We start from the raw sequence: 27,643 nt of genomic DNA, 5'->3' as shown, positions 1-27,643 counted from the left end.
GCATCTTGTTCTGAAGATGTGTTTAATCTGATTATTTTCTAAATACTTCACTTGACGCCTTTGTTCATGGTTAAATACTTTTGTTTCTGATCATGATGACACAGATTTTAAGTCCTTCAGTTAACCAATTCCTGCCAGATCAGGCAATATTTTCTCTGTTTAGTAAGCCAATTTGGAATGCAAAATACTCTGGAAAAAGATTCCTAATGCATCCAACACAAGTGGATATAATAAAGGAAAATGCATATGAAATAGTGAGTTTGCATATTTTAAAGCCTAATTTTTACTTTTCATGCAAAAGACAACTAATGGAGGTAACAAGCAAAACACTAAGTAATCAAAAGACCAGTCTCAATTTTCTCTGTAATTAAAAAAGAAAAGTAACCGATCCAGAGAAGCTGCTCATCAGCAAGAAGCACTACTTAAGCATGAAGACTGCATTTATAACCTTTCAAAGATGTTGATCTGTAACAGGCAAAGACAACGAAGCTTTCTGTAGAGAATTACAAACACAAAGGTTAAGGCAACTGATTTAAATCAAAGGTTCCCATTCCTCAATTTTAAACGTGACTAAAATGGCACTTTAAGTCACAAACCTAAATCAACCCATCCTGGCTCTTTTACTGGTCTCAATCGCTCCACAAGCTCATCTCCTGACCCAAAGCGTAAGATATTTGTCTTACATTGCTAATAAAATCAGTATTTGGATGCAAGTTTTCCAGGTCTGCAAAATTGCCTTGATCAGATTCAGATTCTGGCCTGCTTAGTCCCCATAAAACTGGTAATTATGATTTATATGAGTTTAATGGAGGATTTAAAGAGTTGATCTCTCTGTGCAGCAGCTGACACAACCTAGAACGTCTATGACCCAAGACAGCAATTCCCTCCCAGGAGACATGTAAATGGCTGAAAGGAAAGATGAGCAGAGGTTTACCTCCACCCTCAGAATGGCCAAGGGGGGAGGACTTCTCCCTTTGTCATCACACCTCTGGTTCCTTGAGGATGGAGTTATGTTGTATCTTCATTTCCAGGAGTAACTGTAATCCTACACAGAGCACTAAGCACTGAGAAAGATGCCATCACAAAACCACCCTGACGAGGAAACCACCACTGACAGCTCTTACGTTAGGACAAACTTCATGTTTCTTTCAGGCCTCTCCACAACACTCTACAACTGTTAATGTTAGATCAAGAGACGACACAAAAGCATGTCAGCTAGACCTGTACTTCATCAACAGCTGTTAAGCAAGCAACTTCCCCTACTTGCTTTCCTGTAAAAAGCCTTCTGGAAAACGGGAGCATGGTCAGGATACACTGCCAGAGGGGCCAAGGGGCAGCTTGCTCTGTCTTCAGGGAGCCACAGACAGGCACCCACAATGCTGGGAATGCCAGAGCGAGTGCCTGCAGGCACCTCGAGACATGTTTGGCCCAAGTTGTGTACTGTTTTTCACGCGTTGCTGGTTAAGCTGTGTAACTCCTTGCCACAGGATCCTGGAAGTTCGCTGATGGGGGGCGCATCAGGTGATGTGAGGGACAGAAATCCAGAGAAACCCTTGAGCTGAACAGGGTTAGATGCTGGGGAAGTATCTGGGGGAAGTGAAGCATCATATACATTCCCTCTCTTCTTGTATACTCCAAAAGTGACCAAAAGCAGATGTTTAGGGAAGAGAAGGGCTGGATGGGCCTCTGGTCCCACCCTTGTGTTTTATTTCTCACATCAGCACTTGGCTGGATGTAGCTCAAGGGAAGCCACTGCTCTAACCAGCCTCGTTGTATCCCCCTGTCCATCCATTCTGGCCAACAGCACCAGAGCCAAAAGGCCAAACCAGACCAAGAACCTAGCTAAGTAACCTGATTGATAATAAAACGGCACCTCAGTGCAGACAGGAGTCCCAGAGCCAGCCAGGTGAAGGGGCAATGCTGCAAGGACAGCCAGAGGCAAGAGGAGACACCCATGGAGGCAGGGCTTTGCAGGAAACATCAGCCCAGGAGAGCAAAACTGTTTGGTGCAAAAAACACAGGGCGAGGAGCAGAGAGGTGCGTGTCTGTAGGCAGCTTGCCCCTCACACCAGATGGGTAATACCCATCTGATTAATTCATAACCCAGGACTGTCCCTGCCCTGCACAGCCAGGCATCTGTCCAATTTTCTACATGTCCCTCAACAGATGAGCATTAGGACAAGGAAGGGGTTAAAAGTCTGTTTTCTGACTAAAAAAGCCCACCAGAGAGGCAGTAGCCTACCACAAGGTTCTGCTAGCCTAGGATGACACTACAAGCATGGGATCCCTGTGAAATCCTCTGGTTTTAAGACACAAAATAAAAAGGAAAGTGGATTAAGAAGCACCCCAATATGGGCCACCAACCCCTACAGTGACAGCGCTGTTCTGGGAGAGGAGGAAGCACTTACGTTCATTGTCCCATTTATCTCCGCCACGGATTCATCGTCTGTTGGGAACTGGTAGATCTGAACCCCGTTACTGACCAGTTCACTTGTGATTTTGATTTTAAATTTGGTCAGCTCACTCTTGGAAATGGCATCAGATTTGGCAATTATGGGAATGATGTTCACCTAGAAAGGAACAGAGTGTTAAGAAGTTTTGCTTTGCTCCGGGGAGTTTTCCCAAGTCTGCAATACAACTTACAAAAACTTACAAGTGCTCAATAAATCTACAGGATTTATCTGCCAACCTAGTCATCTGCACTAGCATAAGGGCTATTCAAGGTGGGGAGATGTGCTCTGGAAAAGCAGCAGCCTTTCCACCATGCACATGGCGAACCTGCCCAGTAAGAGTTAAACATGCCTACCTTGCTGTCAAGCTTCTTCATTGTTACCAAGTCCAGGGATTTCAGCGAGTGGCCTGTCGGAGCAATGAAGTACAAGCAAGCGTGGATCCGGGTGTCATGGTAATTGTGCAAGACCCTTTTTATCTTCAGTTCTTCTTGCAGGTAGGCTTCAAACTGAGCATCAATGAACTCAACGATGGGCTTATAGCTTTGGTGAAAGGAAAAAAAAAAAAAAAAAAAAAAAAGAGTTACACAGTAAGAGAGGTAAACAGACAGCGCTCCTTTGCTTGCTTTTAAGAAACAAGCTGCTTGTTAGATTTCACTTCCCAAGACCAATCCACCCGTAAGAAATTTTAAAGTTGCACTACTTTCAAGGAGATGTGGTCCTACATCAGACTGTAGCAGCCTGTTTGACAAACACAGTACTGGAGATTCAGCAGAGGACAGGAGACACACCGTCCTCTTCAGGGAAAGCAGACTCTCATACTTTGAAACGTGAAGGTGAGAGACTTTTAAAAGCAAGAATAATGTAGGCTCGTTCGCAGCAGTGGGTAACCCTTGCTTGCACTCAGGGAGCAAACGGCTTGCTGCTCTCTCAGCCCCGAGTCCTGCAGACGGAAGACACATCTCCATTCAGTACGACCTTAGCCCAGCGCTCTGGGGCAGGAAATCCCTGCAACTCCCTTGCAAAGCCATCTGAAATACAGAGCCTGTCAGACTCACAATGTAAAGGACATCAGTGCATCTCAACCAAAACTAAAAAGAAAATCTAACAGATTTACAACAAAGCAAAACTCATCAGCAGTGTCCCTGTGAAGATGCACCTTGGAGATGGTCTGGTGGAATCACACACCCCTTAACTGCCACGCTTCAGCCACGCTGGGATGTGAGCTGCCAGAGATGCTTCCCCAGGGTATCTCACTGCACATTTATCGTGCTTCCTTTGGCAACATGGAAGAGCCCTGCCAGAAGTGGCTGTTAAGCCAAGCGGTCACTAGCCCACGCTAGTGGTTTGGTCAGTAGCTTGCGGTCAGCACAGCACAAGGAAACAAGCACAGGTGCCCTGGAGCTCTCCGCTCTCCCCACCAGATGAATTTGGGCAGAAGGCTGCCAGCAGGCCAGATATTGCTCTGACAGCATGAAAAAAGCTGCTTTGATAGCTGGAGCAGTGCTGACACACCACAGCCTCTGTCCTCTCATCTACCTGTCCCATCCCAAAGAGACGACATGGACAACCAGTAAGAAGGAAGGAGGAAAACTTTACAGCACAGTCTGGCCCAACTAGGGCACAGGGAGAGACCCTGCATGAGAAAACCAGGTCACGATACAGCCTCTCTACCCCTTCACTCACCTGTCCTCTTTGTTGATCTGATCCCCAAAGCCTACTGTGCTCACAATAGTCAGTTTGAGGTTGACGTTGCTCTCCTGCAGGTCATAGGTATTGGATTTCAGCTGGACCCCGGGCTGTGAGTGAGATGCTGGGTCACCTTCAAACTTGGTGTTGAAAAGCGTGTCCATGAGGGTGGATTTACCAAGGCCAGTTTCCCCTATTGGAGAAAAAGAGAGTTTAAATGTTCTGTTGAATATTAATATGGCTTGGCCTTTCAGCTTCCAAACATTAACAGGGGTGAAATTGTAGCAGATGAAAGCAGATCTCATGCTCCAAAGGGATCGGCTGGCAAGCAGAAAGCCATGTACAATGGGAGGTCTGTATTCCAGGCAAATTACATTTCACAGTCTAATGGCCATTAATATCGTTAGAAAATAGAGATGAAAGAGGTGAAAAGGCAAAGGGGAAAGCATCATTCAGATCCTCCATAAACCCACAACTACACTACAGAAGATGCTGTTTTCATTAAAAAGTGGGAAGGGGAATTGGCCTCATTGCCATTTCCAAAAAAAGATGCTCCAGATCAATAGGTGTCTAATAAGCAGCCACTGAAATAGCCTTCTTCCGTGCAGAAACACTGTGAGTCGGTTCCAGTCCTACAGCAAGTTGTGTGGTTGGTTTCTTGTACCCACAATAGACTGAGTTGAGACATCAGCCTTCTAGACTGGGAGGGGACATTTTCTGTAATAACTGGTTTCCATACCTTAGAGGCTACACAAGCTATACAATACTCCAAAATCTGCTTCAGAAAGTTCTGCAGCATTGAACTGCTATTTGGATTCCATCTATCAACAGGGAACTATTTCCTTGTCTGGAAGGAAGAGACAAATCCCAGAGGCCAGTCTTAAATTTGGTTTAGATACATCCCAGGAAGAACAAAACAAATCCCTCCACACACTCATTCCATAGGGCAGCCTGCCTTACCACACTCTGACAATGGAGCCAGCGTTCCAAGCTCAAAGGATCTGACTTCGTGCTACACCCGTAAGCAGTCTGGTTTGCTGCCCTGTGAGGGCTGTTGTGTTTTGGGGAAACAGCGATTTCTGAGCTGCCCAGCTGGCTTTTGCTGAAACTTGAGGAGCCGGCCGAAACCCACCCACTGCGAAGGCTGCTCCTCCAGCCTGCTGCGGGACCACAGGGAGACTGTCTGGTTGAAGCAGCCTTCCCTTCCCTCCCCGAGCCCTCAGCTCCCAAGCAAGACAACTTCATCATTTTCCTACCCTGCTCGGAAGAAAAGAGCTTCTTAATTCTGTAGGTTTAGAGCTCTGCAACAGATCCAAACTTGCATGAAATGCCCAATTCAACAAGGGGAAACTCCTCCCCATCCTCCTCCGTCCAAATCTCGGAGCCTCACCCCTGCAAGCAGCCAAATTCCTCTCTTGGCCCTAGGAAGGACTTCTCTCACTCAAGGCTGAAGTACATGGCAGGCAGGGCAGGGCAAACATCCACTGCTGTGGGAACTGAGCGGTCTCCGATTGCCAGGATCGTGTATCAAGTATCTTTCCAGAGGCAGCAAGATTCATTAACATTTGAAAGTCAATGTACACCTTGAGCTGCAGAGCTGCCTGGGAGGCAGCTAAGAGCTTGCGCTGCATCACTGACTGATGCCAGCTATGGCCAGAACAGCCACAAGTCCAGTTGCTCTTCGCACCAATCTCATTTGCAATCCAAAGGGGAGAAAAGGGAGTCAGCACCAGGAGCTGGCACTGCTGCAGTCCCTTGTGCTACGTCATTGCATCAGCTGTATCTACAACGCTGCTGACCGGAGTGCACCGGCAGGATGGAGGGAGGGGGACCAGCAAAGCACAAGGTTCTCTCTGTCGCTGGAAGAATGAGCTGGACCATCCAGAAGACTCATGGCTGATCACAGCAAGCCCTGCATTGACTTGTAATCAAAACAGTCTGGGCTTTTGGAGTACCATTTGCCCCAAACGGGGAACAGGTGCACAAAGCACAGCAGACCAGAGCATTGGCACGGTTTGGACGGGGATTTTGAGAGTTAACAGCAGACAGCCTGCACAACCTGCCAGGCCTTTCTCAGGGATTCCAGGAAAACAGAAGTGTAAAAAAACCCAAAAATCTAAACAGCCTGAGAAGGCTGCAGCATTTCCAGAGCCCCTGCCAAGGGATGGGTGGGACAGAGCAGGGAGTTGGCTGCTTGCCTGCAAATGCCAGGATCCCCGACGGGACGTCTCAGGACAGGGGAGCTTGTCAGCCCTGGGGTGCAGGAGCATCGCCCACACACCAGCCTGGCAAAGTCTCCTCCTGTGCCACTGCCCCACGTTCTCTGTCCCATAGCCTGGCGGGCCCCGGAGCAGGCTTGGATCCAGCACTCTGTCCCTCAAGCTTCCAGGGCTGCAGGACAGGGTGACAGGGGAGAGCAGCAGTGACCAGGGCAGGGAGCTGCTCTCTGCAGTGGATATGCAAGGTCGTGTGTAAATCACGTTGGCTTTGGGCAGACAGAACACCCTGTAAGCCACCTCTCATTTCTGCCTCCCTCCTTCCTTAGGACGAAAGGTGTTCAGGTGAGGCCAAGATTACTGTTTAAACACATCCTGAACCTGCTAATCATTGTCTACTTTAAATCAGTCTAATGTGTTCTTTTCAGAAGGAGTGACTTTGACTGTCAGAGGGGCCAGGAGAAGTGCATAAGAGACGCAGGCAAATATTTAAGACAGAACATGGTTTTATACTCCATCTCATGCCAGCTACACAGGGCCAGCAAAGGCAACTTCGAATTTACACACTGAGGTTTTCCTTTTGGAAGGGGAAGATCTGAACTGGTACTGCATTCTTCCATAGGTTGGAGTTGCCCATCCAAACACCTACAACTTCGTGTTTAAAACACAAAACACCCAGCCACTAACACAGCATCTTAAACGTGAAGTCTGCACACCAGAAATGACATTCAGCCAGCAGATACACCCATCCCCACACTGTGTAACCCCACTTACACAGCACAGCATTAAAGCCTGCCAGGGAAAAGGAGGATGGAGGAGAGAGGAATGACCATCTCAGCTAAAAGAAACACTATGTTAACACTGGTGGAGTGACATGAGATGGCAAAAGATTGAAGATGTTCAAGTGCTTTACTGTGTTAAATATGACCAGAGCTAGGGAGCAGTGCTACTTTGAAGGGCAAAACGACGGAAGGGAGGATTTCTGAATCTCCTGGGAGTTTCTGCCTCACACAGAGGCAACTTTCTGCTGGCTGGAAGATGTAAATGGTGCCAACTGCTTCTTGTAAGGACAGGAGTCCAGATGGAACAGATGGTCTGATGAAAAGGACAAGGAGTCTGTGCTTGTTCCAGCCGACAGCGCTGGAATCTTCTCCAAAAAGCAGAAACGATGAATGGGGATTAAGGGAGGCAGAATTACTGTGGAAAAAGCAGCGGTGTATGCAAACTGAGAGGAGTCCTTCGCAGGGAGATTATTTCCTGATGTCAGGCTTATAGGCACACATGTGATTTCATCTCCAAAACCGTACTTAAGGATTATGCAACTCGGCAGTGGTCTGCTCTCCTGAAGCAGGGCTGACAAAGCGCTGTGGGGAGGACAGGGCAGGGAGGGTGACCTTTACTGTTAGACTTCTGCATCAGAAGCTCTGACAGCTACTGAAAAGCTGTAGCATTGTGCCTTTCATCATGGGATGGATTTTAGCTGTTAAGTCTGTCGATTTTCAGAGACGCAAAAAAAAAAAAAAAATGGCAAGAGACACCACATCAGTCAGGCTCTGGACATACAGCAACCTTACACCAGCGCCCGGAAGGCAGCATCCACAGTTAACACCCAACAGCCTGCCAGGCTAGAGACACTGTGCCGGGCTCCCCACACCTCCTTGCCGTCTCCTGAGACACGCTCCCCGCTCCAACTGCACATGCACACAGCGTCTTCAGTGGTCTATGGAAACGGTTCATCCAATCCATCATTGACAGAGCAGTGGCACCACTTGCAAAAACACAGCTGGGACAAGACCCACTCACCTCCCTTCAGCTACTCCACAGAAATCCTCTGCTCTGGGACCAGACTGCCCTCCCTGTGTTGCCTGGGCAGGACGTTGCTCACACTCTCTGGGGCTCTCCAGCTGGCGACCAGGCAGAGCCCATGCCAAAAGACAGCAAGCACCAGTGCCGCAAGGAGTGAGTGATCCAGACATTGGTACTGCAAAGTGACACATCATACTGTGCAGGCAAGCAACACAAGGGCTACCCAACACCAGCTACTCTGGGTGAGATGGAGATGAGGTGAGAGGTGGAGGTGAGGTGCTACCATACCCATTTCTGACACTAGCCAGCAGCTAAGGTGGAGGAACAGAAGAAGCTGCGCCCACAGCAAATGCTTCTTCCTTTAGGAAGCTCCTGGCTTCCCAAACCAAAATGGGTATCTTTGTGCTGAATGCATCTTCGTGGCTTCATCCTTGCACAGAAATTTTGGCATCCTAAGCACCTCGCAGCAGTAAGCTGAATTATACACCACAAAAGCTGTACCTCCTTTTTTGTGCCTGGCAATTTAATTTGCTTTTCCCTAGTACATGTTAAGTGAAACAACAAACAACTGCTCACTGGCCCCTTTCTCCACATCACTCAGGATTTAAGAGGCCCCAGTCCTATCATCCTCAATCAACTCTGTGGGAGGACAGAGGAGCCCTTGGAGTATTTCTCTGTTCAAAGGCATGGAGCAGCTTTCACAAGAGCACCCTTTCACGAGAGAGCAACACCTGTCCTTCAGGAGATTAACAACCATGGCTCCAGATATCAAATAATTCAATCCTAAAGAAAACGTATACACATGCACAGCCCTTTCATGCGAAGAAATGGGAGCTAATCCAATGTAGCAGGTTTGTTGAGACAAGCCCTGAGGCAGCTCAGCCTGATAAGGCCATCTCTCACAGAGAGAGGAAAAAATAGTTCTTTTCATCCGACAGGCGTTCAGAGACACCACACGATTCACCCGTCACAAGGCAAAGGCTGGGCTGCAGGAGCAAGAGGAGCAACCTGGGCTCACAAAAGATGCTGAAGCACCTCAGAGCATTACCCGGCTCCCCGCCACTGCTGTCCGCCCCAGGGTGTCAGTGGCGAGCAGGCAGAAGAGGGCTGAGGAGACCGATGGCTTTTTGGTTGAGGAAACCCTGTTCTCTCCTCAGCTGGTTGCACCAGTGACCGCAAAAACAACCATTGGGCAACTTCCAGGCTGTACAGCTCATCGCCCCAGAGAAAGCTGCCTGCTGGAGAGCAGACGGCAGCTCTGCACGAGGAAACCTGTGCACATCCCTTCCTTCCCCAGCCAGCGAGAGCTCACACACTCCAAGGGGCTCGTTCGTTTGGAGACCTCAAGCAGTTGGGGTACAGCCCCTGGGAAAAGAGAAGATATTCCTGCCACAAAATAGCTGTTTCACATTGCACTGAATAGGCTGGTTAGAACAAATCCCCTGCAAATCCCAGGAGAGAGGAAGAAGGAAACTCCTGCTTATAATGGGATACTAGTCTAATGCAACTATAATCTACCCCGGGCAAAACTGAGGAAGTTTACATTAAAAAATATCCGCCTATTCTTCCTCTTTCTTTCCCCCACCTCACTGAGAAATACAGTCAGCATAGAAGGTCTCAGCCGTTAAATACTTCTCCAGCCTTTGCACTGAACTAAGAGGGAACTAACATTTTAACACGGAAGCTTTAGGAAGAAAGTGGTTGTGCTGAGGAACAAAATACCAGAGAAACCATCCGCAACCCCTAACTTCTTATGAGAGGTTTGCTCATTTATTCTATCTTTGGCTCTAGTCTCAAAGGGGAGATAGCTTTCAGCATGAGAAGAGCTAAAAATTGCTCTACTCTGGACGTGCTGCTGAGAGCAATTTCTGAAGCTTTCCTTGGCTCCTCCACCAGGAGCTGGAGGAATCGGTGGCTCAGATCCAGTATGGTGCAGAGCAAAATTGTCATTGGATTTTTCCTCCAACAGACGACACACACAGCTGAAAAACGGGGGGCAATGAAGTGCCCTTCTATCACGCTTGGTGGCCTGACTATGGGATCAGTTCATCTATTTGCTGTTTTGTTGGCCCCAATCCTCATTTGCTCCCTGTTCTTTCAATTTTTCACCCCAAACTCCTGCTGTACAAGTGAGACCCAAGAGAATAAATTACAGATGGACTCTGGGACTTTTTGTTTTCTTTCTCCAGGATGTTTAAGAGTTTAACTTTGTTACCACAAGTTAACAGAGGCACCAGACAACTCTCAAAACACATTTTAAAGCCTGACCTCCTCAACTCAAGATTTGTACATCTTTTTCTAATGAAACTTACTGATTTTTTCTATAAAGTTTCTTTATTTCAAGACTGACCATGTCTATGTTATTACTATTCATAAAAGACTGACATTAATAATTAATGCATATTGATCTGGGCAAGTCCTTGTTATTCAGATCAACAAGCGATTAATGCATTCCATTTCTGTCCTGCAAAGAGGAAAGCAGAAGCATTCAACTCCTCTCCACACATCAAAGTGAACATATAACCACAGGAGGCATCCACTGCTACACCTATAACTTGTAGAAAAAAAACACAGCAGCTCGGTAAGCACAAAAGGAAATACTTCAAGGCTTCAGTCTTTGGGACAAGAGTTTCACTAGGTCATATCACATTCACGTACTGTGGAATCACCTAAGCCACTCAGCCTGACAGTGACCTCCGCTTGTCAGCAAAGTTTATCATTTGGCACGAATGCCCTTGTCAGGGAAAGTTTTCCTCTCAGCTCCATTTAACAGGGCTCAGCTCCCCTCTCCTCGACCTACGACTCTTGTCTCAGACTTAACCCTGTCCTGGGCAAACACCAGGTCCATACCATGAGCTGGATCTCTCACAGGAGGGGACAGACAACCTTTGTGCAGGTGCAGAGCTGACCACCAGCTGAGTCCCCAGGAGGTATCCACAGCTGCAGCTCTCCCCTCTGACACGCCAGGCACTGCTGGGAGCATCTGCAGACAGGGCTTACTCCGAGCAGCCATGGCCACACAATAACCTCTTGCTCCCAGAGGCAGGGCACTGGCATCAGTAAAACAAACTAATTGTCCTATCAGACAACTATTAATTCCCTCTTATTAATTTTCTTATCCACCTTACCAAACTACTGTACCAAAGCCATACAAGACTTTACTTCTGTTACCTCGGAGTGCCTCCGAGGAGGCACCATTTGGGATCCTAACCCTGGGGAAGACCTGTGAGACGGGCAGACGCTGCAGGGACAGACACCAAGTCCTACTACAGCGCCAGACCCCAGCTGAGATCCATACCACATGGCAGCTTGGATGATTGTCTGACCAGCTAAGGCTTGGCCAGACACTATTTTAATTCAAGTATGCACAGAAGGGAGGAGAAAAAAAAATAGCTTTTAGTGATTTAAGAGGAGCATGACTGGTATTTTGTTAAAATAATTATAATAATAATTCAATACCTAACCAAACAAGACCTCAGAACAAAGTTTTCTGGCACGAGTACCTATTTTCTTTTAAAAACATTTAATTCAAACTTACTAAGAAAATAAAGATCATCATAAAAGCCTGGGATTTTAGGCATTTTATTTCTATGGTTCACTGCTTGGTAGAAAGCCACACTGCATATCCCCAGCAGGGATTTCCCAGGGCACCAGTAAATCTTGTTACTGAAAACAGACAGAGCAGTTGGGGAAATTTAAATCAAAGCTACCTTGTTAACGCTGTCACCTACAAGCTACATCCAGCTGCAGAGAAACCCTTTTGAGCAAGAGAACTTCCCAAAATGGAAATACTCACCCACACACAGGATGTTGAAACAAAACCCATGATTAACTGATTTATTAACCAGCTGGTCAGGCAAACTGTCAAATCCTACATGTCCAGAAAGCGGGACAGTACGACAGCCTTCACCCTGAAATACAATGAAATAGTTGTGTCATTTTCAAGCAAAATACACTTTTCTGTATAAACCCTTAAGACCTCCCAAGCAGAATCAACCGCACAGCCCAAGCAGAGATTTGCACGCATACTGTAATTCATATACTGTAAATTGTGTCAGTGTGCTTCCCTCTCCTCCAAAACAAATCCAGACGGCACAAATAGAACGTTTCATATGCTGCACATTAGATGGTAGCCCCGTCAGAAAAATATTAAACTGTGCAAAACACGTACCCAAACACAGCTGCTGAAATAAAGAGGTGGCAAAACATTTGTTTCTTCAGAAATTATGTAGACACTCAAGTCTCACCTTACACTGAACACAAAAAGAATCCTCTGTGCAAAGGAATGTATTAATGACGCCTCCTCCTATAAGCCTATTACGATTCACTTAGTGTGAATTGTAACTCGCACGTAACTCACATTCGCAGCTGCAATTATAGAAACTAGCTAGAAACAGTTAGGAAAACTGTACCTACATCTAGTAAATGAACAACCCAAACACACTGCCTCTGCAAAGCTCAAGTGCTGTAGCATAGAAACAGCAGAGAATAGTCTTCAAGCTATCAAACACAGCAGTATCTTCCATGTTGTTGCGAAGATGAAAATCTCAGACTGCAAACAGGAGTCTGTCCAAATCTATAAAACGCACATTAGCACCAGAAAATCAGGGATCACTGAAGGAAGCTGCAAGGAAGATGCTTGCATGGGCAGGAGGCCAGACCATGCAAGGCAGCAGGTCTTCTCCAGCTCTGAGTGTTGCTCTCCAAGCTTCGGAGCATATCTTTCAAAGCTAGGAACTAAACAGGAAAAAAAAAGCTGAGAAAAAGTGTCCAGAACTGAGCTGCTCATAACCACACAGCCCCATCAGAAGGGAGCCTGCACAGAGGTTTGGGAGTGGAGGTACCCAAACCTGCCTGCTGGGGGGCATGGGCTTCTCCTGCCCAGCCACCCAAACGACTTCAGGAAAAGCTGCTCCCACGCCCTGCTCCCTCCTGTGCCCGACACCACTAACCCAGTCTCCCCAGCCAGGTGTCCCCTTTCTGTCCTGGGAAGCAGAACGGCCGAGCTCCAACTCCTGCTCACGCTGTGCTCCACACCCAGCACGGCCGCTTGCTTCTGGAGGGGGGGTCAGAAATTTTCACCTGGCCATTGCACAAAGGCTTGTGTACGACAAGGCACTCTGGGTTCCAAATCCGCACAGCAGACAGTAATGAACTATACGCAGAGGCTCAACCTCAGAAATGGCATCATACAAAATGGAGAGTCGGTGCTAACCCCACATGTTTGTGCATACTGGAAAGTTCCCCTCCTGCAGCCCTCCAAAAAGGTATTTCCCTCTCTGGAGCAAAGGCTTTTCTTAACAATGTATTAATGTATTTTAGTGTCAAATACAGAAAAGTCCCCTCTGGCCTTTCAGGGACATCATCAGTTCGCAAGAAATACTACAGCCAAAAGGCAAGAGTTTATAGGGTGTAATTTTTAACTTACTCTTTCAGAATCGTATTTTCACATATCTTGAAAGCCTGTTTATAGGGACGGCATACTGGTTTTCCCTCTTCTGTTAATGGCACTGGTATTTTAGGCTAGGAAAAAATCCCCACAGACTGCATTTACTACAGTAGCCTCAGACTACGATTACTTGCCTTGTTACTGTTTTGCCGGTGTGGGTTTTTTTTCAAATACGAGGCTCCAAATACACGTCAGCCATTAACCATATTTACCACCCTGTGATGTGTAAATATGTTTCCCCTTAGCCATATTTTGTGTATTAGTCTGACTCTTCCTGCCAAGATGTTCACCAAATATGGCGTTTTATTAATTCCTGAGCACCTTGCCTCCAAACGACATGTTCATCAGGAAGGCGCTCGAGTTCCCCAGCAGATTCTGTTTTTGCCTTCTGAGGATGCAGCTCCGAGGCTCAGTAATTCACAAACAAACAGCTAAAGCAGAAGAAAGGGAGACCGTCAGGCATGCAGATTTTGTGACGACACACCTAAACTCTCCTAAACTGCTTTCACCAAAACAAAAACCCAGCACTGGGGTATCTCATGATCTGCAGCAAGCCAACCATGGCACCGGTGCAGAACAGATGGGTGGACAGAGTCCACAAAGGCGCATGAGAGAACCGCAAGCAGACTACTCCTGGGGAAGGAGAAATATCAAGTGTATTTTTAATACTCAGCCTTAAAACTGCACCGTTGGAAGGCTGTTTGAACACTACCCTCCCCAGGAAATGTGGGAGGGAGTGTAGGCTCTCATTAAGAACAAACTTTCTCCTCATCCCTAAATATAAGTGTGACCCAGATGGAACAAAATAAATGGTAGAAGTTAAGCCGCTCTCGGCTGAGAGGAGGCATTTACCGTTGCACAGAATTCAGCCTGCAAGTCATTTCCTGTAGCCTCTTTTTCTAGTCACCTGTGGTTTCATAATGCAGTTAAACCACACTTCACATCTGCTACAGGCCAGGAAACAAGTACTGCAAAATCTGATTTCCAGTCACAGCAGCTGAGCCGTCATGTTAAGTACGCAGCCATGAGGTATACTGTGCTACTCTGGCTAAAAATCCAAAGCCTGCTTGGCCAAGGCATCAAGGAATCGGATGCAGTGAAAAAAAAAAAAAGAAATAATGTTTTAAGGTCAGACTGGTTTTGACACACCTCAGAAAGTTGTCAGCAATTACCAGACCTGCAGAGAGAAAAGGAACATTTTCTATCTGATCCACCAAGAAACAGTGCAAGTCACCAGACTTCACGCACGAAGTGGTGTCTCTGTATCCCAAATACTGCTATATATAAACAGCACCATCATAAACAACATATGAACACAGCGATTAGTCATCCTGCCTGTACATTAAATGTAGATTTGTATTACCTTGTTCAAAACTGAAGGAAAATATGCTAAGCTTATATAAGCTTTTTGCTGAAAAACTGTTCAAGAGCTATCTTCCATGATTTATCTTCAAAAAACAATCCTTCAGGGCAAATTTAAAACGTGTGAAGAGGTACCAACAAGGCAAGCAAGGTTTAGCTATTGTCCGTGTGAAGGCTTTTTCCACCAGCATCAGTGAGCACTGGATGGCTGAGAGTCCTTCCATACTCTCTATTTTAAGTTAGCATCTTCTTGGAACAAAGACAAAGATGGGATCTCTGGGAAGCCAGTGTGAACACTGGCACCACACCAAGACACCAGATGCCTTTTCTTTCCCCCCACATACACAGAGTGACCCCTTAGGATAGAATGGGCTGTTGTTGCTCGGGAGGAAGCAAAGCGTGTTTGCCACAAACAAGATTAAAAGAACAAAAAGAGCAACACGCTCTCTTGCTGCATTACCAGGCAGAGCTATTGTGGAGTGAAAGTAAAAAGTAGCCAGTTGGAGAGGTTATTTTATTTTTTCCCTGTCTTTGGAGGATTTACACACCTTTTGTTAGGGCTTTTCCTTGCCACAGAAACCAGCCCGGCCTACTCTGATTCTTACCGAGAACTATCAGAAATGTATGGAAAATACAAAGATGTTATAATAAATGACCCCAAGCCTGAAAGCACTGCACATTAAATATCGGTTTACACAAAATGGGCAAGATTTAGACTCCAGGTGTTTGAATCACTCCAGGGTCCTCAGGATGAAAAAACGATTAAAGGAAAATCTTGTTGAATGTGCGTCTCTGCCGTGATCTGCCTTACACAAGTAGGTACAGTGCTGTCACCTCCAACGTCCTCGGAGCGCCAAGAGGCTATTACTGCTTTGTGGAGATAAAGCAGAGCATCCCCCCCGAGACACAGTGCTGTTCATTGCAAATATCAACACTCCATACTCAGGACAATTTCTGGTGGCCTGGACTAAAGGAACAATGAAAAAGGACACCAGGGCAAAGGAAAAGCCTCCACTTGGCAATATTCGGGCAGAGCACAGCACATAAAGAATGCTACAGCTCTGAACCCAAGGGACCCCATGTCCAAACGAGGCCTGTGCAACAAGAAAACGCTCCCAAAGACTGCAGTACAATACTTCTTCTGCATCTAATTGAAAAGAGTGTTTCTGTTTAGGACGCTGACAGCTGACATTTAGTACTTCCGACGCAATTTCCCACCTCTCCCCAGATGAGAATCACTTCAGACACCGAGGCTGTGGAGACTTTCTTCAGAAGATTTCCAAACGGCTGCGACAAACACAACAGCACCATCCCTCAACAAAAACAAATTAAGCAGTGCTCACAGGGTTCCACAACCACTGCCGATGCTCACAGCACCCACTCCCCTGCCCCTCTGCCACCCCATAACGCTGAGACCTGGGGGGTTAACCTCTATACCCGAGGCAACTCTTGCACAAGAAGTCAAATGACAAATCACAAAGCAAGGCAGAACCTCAATTCAGGTTTCCACACCACAGTTTTTCACATCATCTTTAAGCCAGAACAACATCAGATCCCTTCTCATGACCTCGGTGTTATGGCATCCACTTCCCCAGACTGCATTTGGCTCTGATTAAACAGCAAATTAGAACAACACTTGTACCAATTACTTCTCACTTGTACAAGTGTGCAATTCTCTTATGCAATGAGAGAATTATCCAGCAGACAGTATAAACATCCTTCATGAGATAAATGCAAAGCAGGAATGTAAAGTGTAGATAAAGACCTTGTATTTCTTTTCCTTGCTTGGCTGATAACAAATTGTCAGGACACATATAAAAGAAAAATAACAGGAAAGTGGGAGAGAAAGAATTCTGAATCAACCACCACGGAAAGCAAGAAACGTCTCACCAAAGCTTCTGACCACTGACCACCCTCTTCAGGCGCATTGCATCATTCAGCCATTCAACGTTCACAAACAGTCAAGTGCTTCCGAAATCTCAAATTCTGACAGCTCTTAAGATTACATTTCTTTATGCCCCTGCCAAAGGGCTGCAGAAATGCCATGCTGTTTGGATACGTTCCCAGAAGTCTCCTCCAGCAATTAAAAAAATACGTATCTATATCAGCAGTCTTACTGATTTTTCTGACCTGTACTACAGAGATTGAGAGTTAGACAGTGCCCGGCAAGCCGGTCCTCTGCACCTGTCTACCACCCACGGGGAGCAGGGTGGACACATCCCCTGTGGGTCTCAGCATTTAAATCCTGCACCCGACCATCTCCACAATAAATGCCGGTTTAGATCAAGGGTTTGCTGGGACAGAGGCAGGGTGGTGACCCCAACTCCCCTACATACCCAACCCCAGCTCTCGCACGTGTTTAACCCTGTCAACACAAACCCGGCAGCCCTCTGCATCACCAGGATGTTACGGCTGACTGTTCCACAAACCCCAGCCGCGACCGGATGCCGAAGACCTGGGCTGACAAGTCGTCTGTCTGGACAAAGACATTTTCAATTTGCAGCACACTAATTTCACGTCCGTCTCACAGCTAGCTTTCCCTTTTGCCTCCAAAGAGAGGCTGTGCTGTATCACAATTCATTCCAGGCCACTAGCAGATGTCTGAAACTCCTGTGCATTATCTTAGGAAAGCCTAACGCTCAATTTCCTTAAAAGACAGGGGAGCAAGTGAGTCACTTTACATACCCTGGCAGTCACATACAAGGCAATGGGTACGTCCAGGAGGAAATAACATCACAAACTGGCAAGGAATGGCTACATCTACCCGTTCAACAAGATTTGGTCCATGCTAAAACCTACTGCTTTGAAGACAAAATGGCAAGCATTCATCTCAAGTATTATTTCTGTACTAACGCACGGACACAAAAGTTGGAAGCCCATCAAATCACAGACAAAACGCTTCCGCATGCAAACGCGCTACAGATGCCTCCTTAGCATTCCTCTAACAAACGCAGAGGTGGCTCAACTCCCTCTGCTCCTCTTCTGGATAATTCTCCGCAGGCACGCAGAGAGCTTTGCGCTGCGCTAGGAAGGCAGGCGAGCACCGGCGGCGGCAGGTGTGCCCATGGGGCACCCGGGGATGACACTGGGGACAGCACCACGGGGGGACCCTCGGGGACAAAGCGTAGCAGGGATGCGGTGCCAACGTTCGGCGAGGGCTCCCACGGTTCCTCCGCAGCACACGGTGCCGGACTGACGACCTTCTCCGCGTCACGCCCTAACGAGCACGGGATGACGGTTTCTTTGGGAGGAGAACAGCATCCCTGGAGAGATGGGGATGCCAAGGAGCGCTTCACCCGCTACCACACCCTGGCCTGGCGAGGGGTCCCCAGCCCAGGGCAAGGGTGCAGGATGAGGCCTCCCCAGCACGGCAGTCCGGCCAGCCCCGGGCTGCGCTGCGGGTCCCTCTGCGACCGCGGTGGGGCCCAGGGACGGAGGAACCGGCGGGGCAGGACCCCCGGGCCCACCCGGTGCGGGCAGCCCAAGGTCGCCGGGCCGGGCTGCGGCCCCGCAGCCAGCAGGCGGGGGGGGACCCCAAACCTCCCTTCCCCCAGGTAACCCCGGCTCCCCTCAGAGCGGCCCCCAAACCCCGACCCCCCTCAGAGGCCGCCGCCGCCGCCCCGGGCCGAACCCCGGAGCCCGCGGGAGGCCCCACGCCGGTACCCCCGCAGCCCGCGCCCCACCCAGCGCACCCCGACCCGGCCCGGCCCGGCTCGACCCGCCCCGGCCCGCCGCCCCGGCCATGCCAGGCGCTGCCGCCGGCCGTCCCGGCCATGCCCGGCCCGCAGGAGGCCGCCGCCGCCCGGCGCCCGCTCCCACCTGCCGCGCCACCTCGGCCGCCGCCATCGCTGCGAGCCCGCCACAGCGCCCGCCCCGGCCCGGCGGGCGGCTCCGGGCGCGCCCACCGCGACGCCGCGCGAGGGGGAGGGGGGGGGGCCGAACCCGCCGCGCCCCCGGCCCCGCCCAGCCCCGCGCCCCCCCCCGCCACCGCCCCTTCGCCCCGCCCCTCCCCCCCGCTCCCCCGCCCGGCTCGGTCCCGCCGCCGCCCTCCCGCTCCGGGAGGCGCGGGGCTGCCCGTCTCCCCCCCCCGCGGCCGCCCGCGATGGTGCAGCCCGGGCTGCGGGCGGGGCCGCCGCCACAGTGTGGCGGGGCGCGGGGCCCGGCGGGCTGAGGGCGCCGGAGGCAGCCGGGGCGGCGGCGAGCGGCGCCTGGGCGGGCGGCTGGGCCCCCCGCCAGCGGCTCCGCAGGCCCCGGACCCGCTGCCAGTGCTCCGCGGGCTGTCCGGCGGGCCGCTGCCTACAGCCCGGCCTCGCCCTGCCCGCCACCGCGGCCTCCCCCGGCCCCTGCCCGCTCCCGGCAGGGTGATGGGTTCCCCCGCACTGGCTCCTCAGGGCAGGCCCGGGGGGACCGTGCCCGGTGGCCCCTCTGGTAACCCGGGCCGCGCACCCGGGCAGGGCTAGGGCAGAGCCGTGCAGCGCTGAGCCTGGGCTGGGGTTTACGGTTCGGGTCTGAGGTGTCCCAGCCTCAGTAAGTCACTTGCTATTGAAAATAAAACGTCTGTGCGCTTTGCGCACTTTGCCGGAGGTCCGTCGGGACGGTTCGCGCTCGCTTCGGACACCGATTGATGGCGGCTGTGCCGATGTCTCGTCCAGCGGCAGTACGGCCCCTTCCCCGGCCCCTCTCGGCCCTTGGATGCAGCCTCCGCTCCCCGGCCTGGCGGGCAGGGGCTGGATAAGCCCATCTGCTGCTTTCAGGGTGTAGGTGGTGCCACTCGGGTTTCCCTTCGTTTGATGCCAGCACGAGCATCAAACAAAGGCTGAGAGAGAGGAACCTCAGTCCTCACCCAAAGCAAGTAACTTTCCCAGCCCCTGGGACCCCCTAGGAAAGCCCACAGGTTTGGCACCCCAGTTTTAGCCTGGTCAGAGCTCACCAGTGTGACCAGTCCCTAATGCAGGCACAACCAGGGTGGCCCTAAAGGGGTGCTTTGCATCGGTGCCCTCATTTCCCTCCTTGTTTTCCCCAGTTGCCACCCAACAAGTGTTTTAAACCGTTCCCCAGGATCCCACGGCTGTGTGGGTCCAGTTCGCTGCCTCCCTGAGCCCGCAGAAGCCACCAACAGCCAGTGACAAAACCAGGCAGCGCCAGAAAGGGAGCAAGGGGACAATTATTTTTTCACCACCAGTCATTTGGGCTTTATGGGATGACGCCGGCTCCCCACACATCCCAGAAAAACTGGTCCAAGTGGTTGGAGAAAGGCAAAGCTCCCTCCAGGGCTGACGACCAACCTGGGGCAGGTTAGAGCAGGGCTAAAGCTTAGGGAAGGCAAAGAAAAGGGTTGAAGGGGCTGGCACGGCTCTTAGCTGTCAAATCAGTCACAAAACCACCTGGTGGCAGTTCAGCCATGCTATGGGTATCTGAGGAGTCATGGATAAGAAAGGCCTTTGAAGAAACAGGACTGGGGGCTTTTGGGGCAGAGGAGTTTGTCCTGATTCCTAACAAAATTAGGGTACAACCTGCTGGTGGCTGCAGCTGCCAACAGTGCAGGGCACGGGGCCTTGCTGGGAAGTGAAACACAGCAAGAGAGGAAGGCCAAAATGCTGCTGGGCTGAAACATCGGGTGGCAAGGGACCCAAAACACCGCCCTGGGCTGGGTCTCCCTTACAGCATGGAGACCCACTGGTGACTGGGGAAGCGGCCCCTTGGGGCAGTACCCTCAGCCTTCCTGAGCACAGCACCAAGGAGAAGCATTGCAACGGTGGGGGGCAATTTTGGGGGGGAGCTGTAAGGCAGGTGCCTCAGCAAGGCACCCGGCGCTTTGGGGCGTCCCCAGGACCAGTGTTATAGATTTACACACGCCAGCCACCATGACAGGGTCTGAACCTAGGATCCTGCTGAGAATGCCAAGTCCAAGTGAAGGTTTCCAATTAGTCTTGTATTAGTTCTTTGGTTACAGCTTGAGCTGGGTGCCTCTGGAGAGGGACCCCCACCCCAATTCACACCTCCCAATTATACCTGTACCACCCATCACCTGATCCCTAAGTCCAATCATTTAATTCTGGTCAGTGGTCTCTTGATTTCTTACTGGTTTTCACTGTCGCTGGGCTGGCCTTCTTCTGAGGTTACCTCATTCTCCTGGAATTGTCTCCTTGGTCCTCATCTTCTTCATTCCGCTCGTATCCACTGAGTTCTTTGTTAGCAGCATTAGTTTTATCAAAAGTTGACGCTTGGTCAGCTCTCGCGGCCTAAGGCTTCAGCTACTTCAGCTGCTAATGCTAAGCCACAAGTGCTAAACGAGACTATTCACAGAGAAAAACCCAGTTAATCCAATTTTTTCCATAGCCCCAGCATCGGGCTGCCCAGGACCCCCCCCCCCGCCTCTGCCCGCCCCAGCGGTGCCGCACGCTCCCCGCGGCCCCCGCGCGCACGCCCGCTCTCCCTCTGGATACCGCAGGCGAGCGGGTCCTGGGGGGGGAGCGGACGGCCCACGGCTGCGGCCGTGCCCAGCGCCGGCAGCAGCCACAGACGTAGGATGACCAAAGGTCGCCTGCACCGCCCCGGTAGTGTGGCAGCGCCGCGGATCCGCCACCATGCCCAGCATACCCTCCTGCCGTGCAGGGTTGGTTCCTCCTTCGCCTAACGCCGAGGCAGGAAGCGTGGGGTGAGAGCTGGGGAGCGCGAGCCGCGAGCTGTGCCTTGCCGGGGAGCCGGGCTGCCGGCCAGCCCCGCAGAAGGCACCGCCATGGCCCGGCGGGAGCGGGAGCGAGGCCCGGCAGGGCAGAGGGTAGCTGGCATCGTCCGGACGTTCGCCTTCCTGGAAGCCGCCCAGCCCCAAGCGGGGAGCCTAGCCCGCAGCTCCCATCTCTGGCCGGCCGCCACGGGGACCAGAGAGCGTTTCCATCCGCTGCAGAAGATGGACACCAACAGGAGCGCCGGCTGGGGCAGCCAAGGCCTGGGGAGCTGGGGTAGGACTGCAGGCAGGCTCTCCGTCAGCCCCAGCGGTACCCGGAGGAAGGAGCTGAAGGAAATCCTCCTGCAGAGCAACAGCCCCGGCAGCACCATGCGGTTCGCCACCGCTCAGAAGACGTCCAACAGCAGCAGTCTCCTTGCAGGGCCACACCAAGAGCAGAAGCCCGAGCAGAGCCCCGAGGTGCTGTCCCTTGCCCTGGATCCCCTGGAGCACGAGTGGCTGCTGACGGTGGCCCAGGGCGATGCGGACAACATCGTCAGGCTGATGGACCTGGATCCCAGCCTGCTGACCAGGAAAGACTTTGTGACGGGCTTCACCGCTCTCCACTGGCTTGCCAAGCATGGTCACCATGAGAGCTTCATCCAGGTCATGTCCCACGCCCAGAAGAAGGGCTATCCCGTCAACGTGAACATCCCCACCGCCAGCGGCGGGCTCACCCCCTTGCACCTGGCTGCCCTGCAGGGACACGAGCTGCTCATCAAAGTGCTGGTGGGAGCTTACGGGGCGGACACCAGCCGCAGGGACCACAACGGGCGCAAGGCTTGGCAGTACCTGAGGGCAGACACCTCCAGGGAGCTGAAGGAGCTGGCGGGGGCCTTGGAGGAGGACTTGGTCCAGCTGGGCTCTCACAACACCAACAACAACTGTAAGTCATCCGGAGAGGCCAGGGCAGGGCGGGACTGTGTGGACTCCGGGGCTGCGGGGAAAGCCCAGCGCTCCTGGTGCCTGTCGACACTCCGGGCCTTTGTCAGACAGGCGTCTGCTTTCTTCCAAGAGCGCTGAAGCTCCCCTGGTCCATTCGCCTCCAAACCCCAGGTCTCGCCTGGTCTTTTGGGGCTGTGCCAGCGTGAGCGTGTGTGGAGCAACCACAGCCATCGGGAGCACTGCCTGGGGACAGCCCTTCCAAAAAACCACCTGTCCCTGGAGGGGGTTTTGCCCCCTGCCCCTGCTGATGGGGACTCCTTGCTGCAGCCCAGCAGAGCCCCACGGTGGGGGCTCACGTGCCAGCCCTGCTGCAGGGAGCTGCTTCTCCGACACCCCGTGTGCCCGTGGGGGCATGCTGACCCACTACGGGAGGTGGTGTCCCGTGTTGGGGGCCGGGGGTGGACGTTTGGGCTGCCTGGCCCGGGCTGCCGGCAGACTTTGCGTGTGACTGAAGGTAGGTCGCACAGCAACTCGGTGACTTGGTTCTCCCACCTGTAAAATGAGGCTGTCGGCACTGCCCTGGCTCCCAGCAATGCTGTGAGGCTGGACTGGTCATGGTGCCTTGGGTGCCTGGACGGAGACACTGGCAGAATATAATTAAATATTTCACAACCATACTCTGAGATGCCAGAGGCCTGGCACTGGGCTGACAATGGAGAAGAAAGTATGGCTTCAGAAACAACCCCCTTCCCAAACACTTTTTTATGTACGCTTCTCTGCCGGCAGGGAGAGCGGGTACAGACAAGCAGACCGTGCCACCGAGCTGCAATCGCTTTCCAGCTCCCTGTGAGATCCCCAGATCTCTGCCACATGCGCCTCCTCTGGGTTGCTGTTTGTTTATGACAGATAAAGCTGTTTCTCAGTAAAGTAAGAGCTGGAGTGCCCGTTTGCCAGAGGAGGCTGGACCCAGAGAAGTCTTTCAAAGTGCAAGACAAGTCCCCCTGGCAGCCCTTCCCTGGGGACCCCCGTCCAGGGCAGCCTGAGGCGCTCAGCCCCACTGGGGATGGGGGCCGGAGCGGAGGAGGCAGGAGGGATGCCCAGTGGGGTGGCTTGGGGTGGCTCCTGCAGGGACTGGAGTCCAGGAGCGGCTCTGGAAAGATGATTCATTGCTCAAAACCATGGAAAAGGTATGAAGGCTGTGAGATTATCTTTGTTGTTACTGAGGTTATGCTCAAAAATTCAACTCTCGAGAAACATCCCTGTAGCAGCATAACCCCACGTGTATGTACCGGTAACTGCATTAAAAGGGCAAAGCCTCTGCTCGCCTGTTTGTGTTTTGTTCACCAAATGGAACTCTGCCCAGCTGATTTCAACTTGCTTTTCACATTCTCGAAGGCCAGGGCTGCTTCAAAATATCTCCAGAAAAACAATTGCCCCTTCCTCTTTTTTATCACCATGAGACCATTTCTACCCCCTTAAATAGCAGTCCCATTTGAGAAGTGACTCTCAGACAGCAACTGGGGAGTTTCTGTTCCCCACTGCAGAGCAGCAGCCCTCGTGGAGACACCTCAGATGGGAGTCGTGGTTAAATCTTTCCAGCTGCCTTTCTGGGGGTCTGCAGAGGTGACCGAGGGACTCAAAATAATCTCTCGCCTGGCTGCGCAGGTGAATTTGCACCTTGATGCAGAATGATACATGGGTAACTCGCTCTGGAGAACTTGAGCCTGTGGGTTTCACAGACCCTGAGCAAACTCTGTTCATATTCAGACTCTGCTCTGAAATGCTGCCTGTGCACTGGGATAACCCAGTCTGCAGTGGACGATACATGTGTCCTTGTTTCAGCTGAGAGAGTTAATTGTCTTCCTAGAAGCTGGTGTAGTGCTATGTTTTCGAGTTCGGTATGAGAAGAATGTTGATAACACACTGATGTTTTCAGTTGTTGCTAAGTAGTGTTTACAAGAAGTTGAGGATTTTTCAGCTTCTCATGCCCAGCCAGCAAGAAGGCTGGAGGGGCACAAGAAGTTGGGAGGGGACACAGCCAGGACAGCTGACCCAAACTGGCCAAAGGGGTATTCCATACCATGTGACGTCATGTCCAGTATATAAACTGGGGGGAGTTGGCCTGGGGGTGGATCGCTGCTCAGGAACTAACTGGGCATCGGTTGGCGAGTGGTAAGCAATTGCACTGTACATCACTTGTTTTATATATTCCAATCCTTTTATTATTATTGTCATTTTATTATCGTTGTTATAATTATTTTCTTCCTTTCTGTGCTATTAAACTGTTCTTATCTCAACCCACAAGTTTTACTTTTTTTTTCTGATTCTCTCCCCCATCCCACTGGGTGTGGGGGAAGTGAGTGAGCGGCTGCGTGGTGCTTAGTTGGTAACTGGGGTTAAACCACGACAACATGGAAGAACAGCCTCCAGATGAGCGGATAGTGATCCAGTGACTGGACAGTGTCCAGTCCAGGTGACTGGATGGACACGTAGATGTGTCTGGACATCTTTTTAATCACTGAGGTCAGCAGCAGAGACATACAAAACACACTGGGAATGGATTTAATGCTTGATCTACACCGGTTTTGTAATGCTTTAACTCTAATAGATTAAAGACTATGGCAACATAGCTCCTTCCAGAACTTCTCTGGCCACATCAATGTCACAGGACAGCAGGCTGGCTTCTAACAAGTCTGGTCACACCAGCACAAACTCCATGAGAAGTACTGATGTCAAAACACCTGCTATCTTTAGTTCTGGTAACCAAAGTGCTCTTGGTAAGATAGGTGGGTGCATGTCTGATGAAATATTTTTTGACCTGTTAGTCCTCTGTCACCCTTTTGCGGCAGCACGCTGCCGGGGAGAGGGCACGGGACTGCTCTTACATCCTCCTCTGAGTAAGAAACAGAGTAAACAGTGGAATTAGTGAGAATTCCCTTGAAGGAGCTGTTTCCTTGGCATTTGTACCTGCAGCTTAGTCACACTCTACCAGGAAACTTGGATTTCAATGTTCCATTCGAGAGTAAAGTTTAACTGGCAAATGCTACACTTAAATATGACTATATGCCTCCCCTTGACAGCTAACCAAAACCCCCTAAAGGCAGCTTTTCCCCCCATCTTTTGGTTGGGGGTTTGAAGCTGTATTCTGCTCTGAGGCAAATTAGGCAGGCACTTCAGAAGGAGCAAGACCACAGCCCTGCTTCTCTGGGTGGTGTTACAAAACACTCATCAACGCCATCCCCTGCCTTAACTGCCCTGCAAGGGTTCCTCTCCACAGAGCAAAAAAAGGATCTTCTTCAAATCGCAGTACCCTTTCTGCTGCTGTACATGGTGTTTGCCCCAAACACCATGCCACTTCCAGTGACCCACCCCTGTCTTGCGCAGTTTATTTTCATAGCTACCGAGGGGCAGCCCGTTTGGAAATACAGACAGGTTTAAAAAATATTCCTCAAGTATACAATCAGCTCTAACTTTGCTTCTCACTCAGAAAACAAAAGCATATCCACCCAAATTAATGGACTAGAATATGCAAATTATTTAGATTTTTTTCTTTAACGCTTCTGTTGATGTCTGTTATCGCATGTTAGCCCAGTTCTGCAGAGATCCCTGATAGCCCTCGCAACTCTTACAGGGAAGGAGAGGGCAAAGGGAGCTGCCACAGAAACAACAGAAATAATTTAAACCCAGAGGTATTTGTGTTGCTTAAGGTTCTGCAGAAGACTGATTTAAACCCAATTTTAATTTGTACCAAACTTGCTTCGTGCTATCCCTTAATGTCCAATTTGAAAAGCAGATTCAGTCAAATGGGGAAAAATAATAGAAGGGGTTATTTTCCAAAGCAGCTCCTTGGTAGAAGCTGCTTCCATCTAATAAAAATAGCACAGTAATGATAGTAATAGGGAGACTCTCTACTAAATAGTAATAAATAGTTCAATCTATTGCTCAGGAAAGCTTTCCCAGAAATGCCATGGAGAAAACTGTCTCTTTCCATTCTCAAGTCCATAAAATTACTTTTTGCCTCCTCAGCCAGGTCCTCATAGACACAATTAAAGAGAAAGTCTGCGAGCAGCTTTGCCTGCCGGCAGTGGTGATGAGGAGGCAGGGGGTGGTTCACAGGGCTCCAAGGCTGATCTTTGATCCTCAGCAGTGCTGTTATTTCCCAAACACTTGCTTCAAAGAGAAGAGCACAGAAGAGATTTAAAAACCATTGGGGCAAAAGTGTTTGCAGCACATGGGCCTCTGTTGAAACATCTCTGGCAATACTGTTTGCTGCTTTCCTGTTGCAGGGACTTACTGCTTCCCCCTGATAACGAAGCCGAAAACAGACTCTTACCAGACAGGAAAAGAAGCTAGAAGATACTTCTGAAGTGTCCTGAAGTTGGTAAAAATCCCAGCCTTGCTCTCCTGTGCTCACAGAAACCTCCAGCACACCTTAGGAGGGAGAGACCGTCATGAACTCTGAGCGAGGCGTGTATTTGTTACGCATTTACACATGCTTGGTACATGCTGCTGCCCAGCATTATTTGCTATGAATTGTAACGCGAAGGAGATAAATCTATGTACCTTCAACATGAAAAGCAGCAACACAGGTGTGGTAGCCTGAAGCTTCCTCAGGAAGCTGCCACCCAGGAACTGAGCCACCACGGCAGGCTGAACCCAGAAAACAGCACCTTCGCAGCTCTGAGCATCAGGATGGGCTTTGCCGCAGCCACATCCAAGAACAGGCTTGCACCTTCCGTTACTTCCTGCTGACCACAGCACCTATCCCAGGTCTGCACTGCAGAAGGGAAAGGAGCAGCAGCCACGCAGGACTCGGTACCGAGCCACAGCCGCCTCCTCCTCCACTTCCCTGCAGTGAATATGTGATGTTTCACAGGCCCCAGCAGAGAATGCCGGCATCAGGCAGCTGGAGGGCTCACTACTCGGAGCAGTTTAATCCTTTCTTTCCTCTCTCCCCTTTTTAAAATAGCTGCTAACTCTTCCTTTGAGCAACATCTTGAGTTACCACCCTTCTGCTGAGAATGTTTTAAATTAAGCTCCACCTATGGCTGGCATCAAG

At 50.6% G+C, this 27,643-nt stretch overlaps 2 protein-coding genes across 8 annotated transcripts in view; one reads left to right on the top strand and one right to left on the bottom strand.

Annotated features, from left to right (window-relative positions):
* SEPTIN6 (septin 6) overlaps nucleotides 1–18,902 on the bottom strand; it is a 32,638-nt gene extending 13,736 nt beyond the window's left edge. For all 6 annotated transcript variants that reach the window (XM_052814096.1, XM_052814099.1, XM_052814097.1 and 3 more), the window contains exons 1-5: nucleotides 18,792–18,902; nucleotides 11,958–12,072; nucleotides 4,137–4,332; nucleotides 2,807–2,993; nucleotides 2,409–2,570 (exon numbers count right to left, since the gene is read on the bottom strand). In XM_052814096.1, coding sequence (XP_052670056.1) covers nucleotides 2,409–2,570; nucleotides 2,807–2,993; nucleotides 4,137–4,332; nucleotides 11,958–12,072; nucleotides 18,792–18,818 — 687 coding nt within the window. In that variant the 5' untranslated portion in view covers nucleotides 18,819–18,902. The remainder of the gene's footprint in view (nucleotides 1–2,408; nucleotides 2,571–2,806; nucleotides 2,994–4,136; nucleotides 4,333–11,957; nucleotides 12,073–18,791) is intronic.
* Nucleotides 18,903–21,446: 2,544 nt separating this feature from the next.
* On the top strand, nucleotides 21,447–23,902 carry SOWAHD (sosondowah ankyrin repeat domain family member D). 2 transcript variants are annotated; one of them, XM_052814102.1, is made up of 2 exons: nucleotides 21,447–22,585; nucleotides 23,371–23,902. In XM_052814102.1, exons 1-2 carry the CDS (start codon nucleotides 21,712–21,714, stop codon nucleotides 23,508–23,510), a joined length of 1,014 nt encoding a protein of 337 aa, XP_052670062.1. In that variant the 5' UTR covers nucleotides 21,447–21,711; the 3' UTR covers nucleotides 23,511–23,902. The 2 variants fall into 2 exon arrangements, with proteins under 2 accessions (XP_052670062.1, XP_052670063.1); XM_052814103.1 differs by having other exon boundaries at nucleotides 21,447–23,484.
* Nucleotides 23,903–27,643: the final 3,741 nt, after the last annotated feature.

Source organism: Harpia harpyja, chromosome 18 (assembly GCF_026419915.1).
Source record: "Harpia harpyja isolate bHarHar1 chromosome 18, bHarHar1 primary haplotype, whole genome shotgun sequence".
NCBI lineage: Eukaryota > Metazoa > Chordata > Aves > Accipitriformes > Accipitridae > Harpia > Harpia harpyja.
The sequence above is the reverse complement of the archived record's forward strand: the minus strand, read 5'-3'. Positions and strand labels throughout refer to the sequence as shown.

What these genes read in the sequence shown, in the direction of transcription:
- SOWAHD (XM_052814102.1), top strand. Translation starts at nt 21,712, where the DNA reads ATGGCCCGGCGGGAGCGGGAGCGAGGCCCGGCAGGGCAGAGGGTAGCT. An exon ending in TCACAACACCAACAACAACT is followed by an intron (nt 22,586 to 23,370) that starts GTAAGTCATCCG and finishes CTCTGCCGGCAG; the next exon opens with GGAGAGCGGGTACAGACAAG.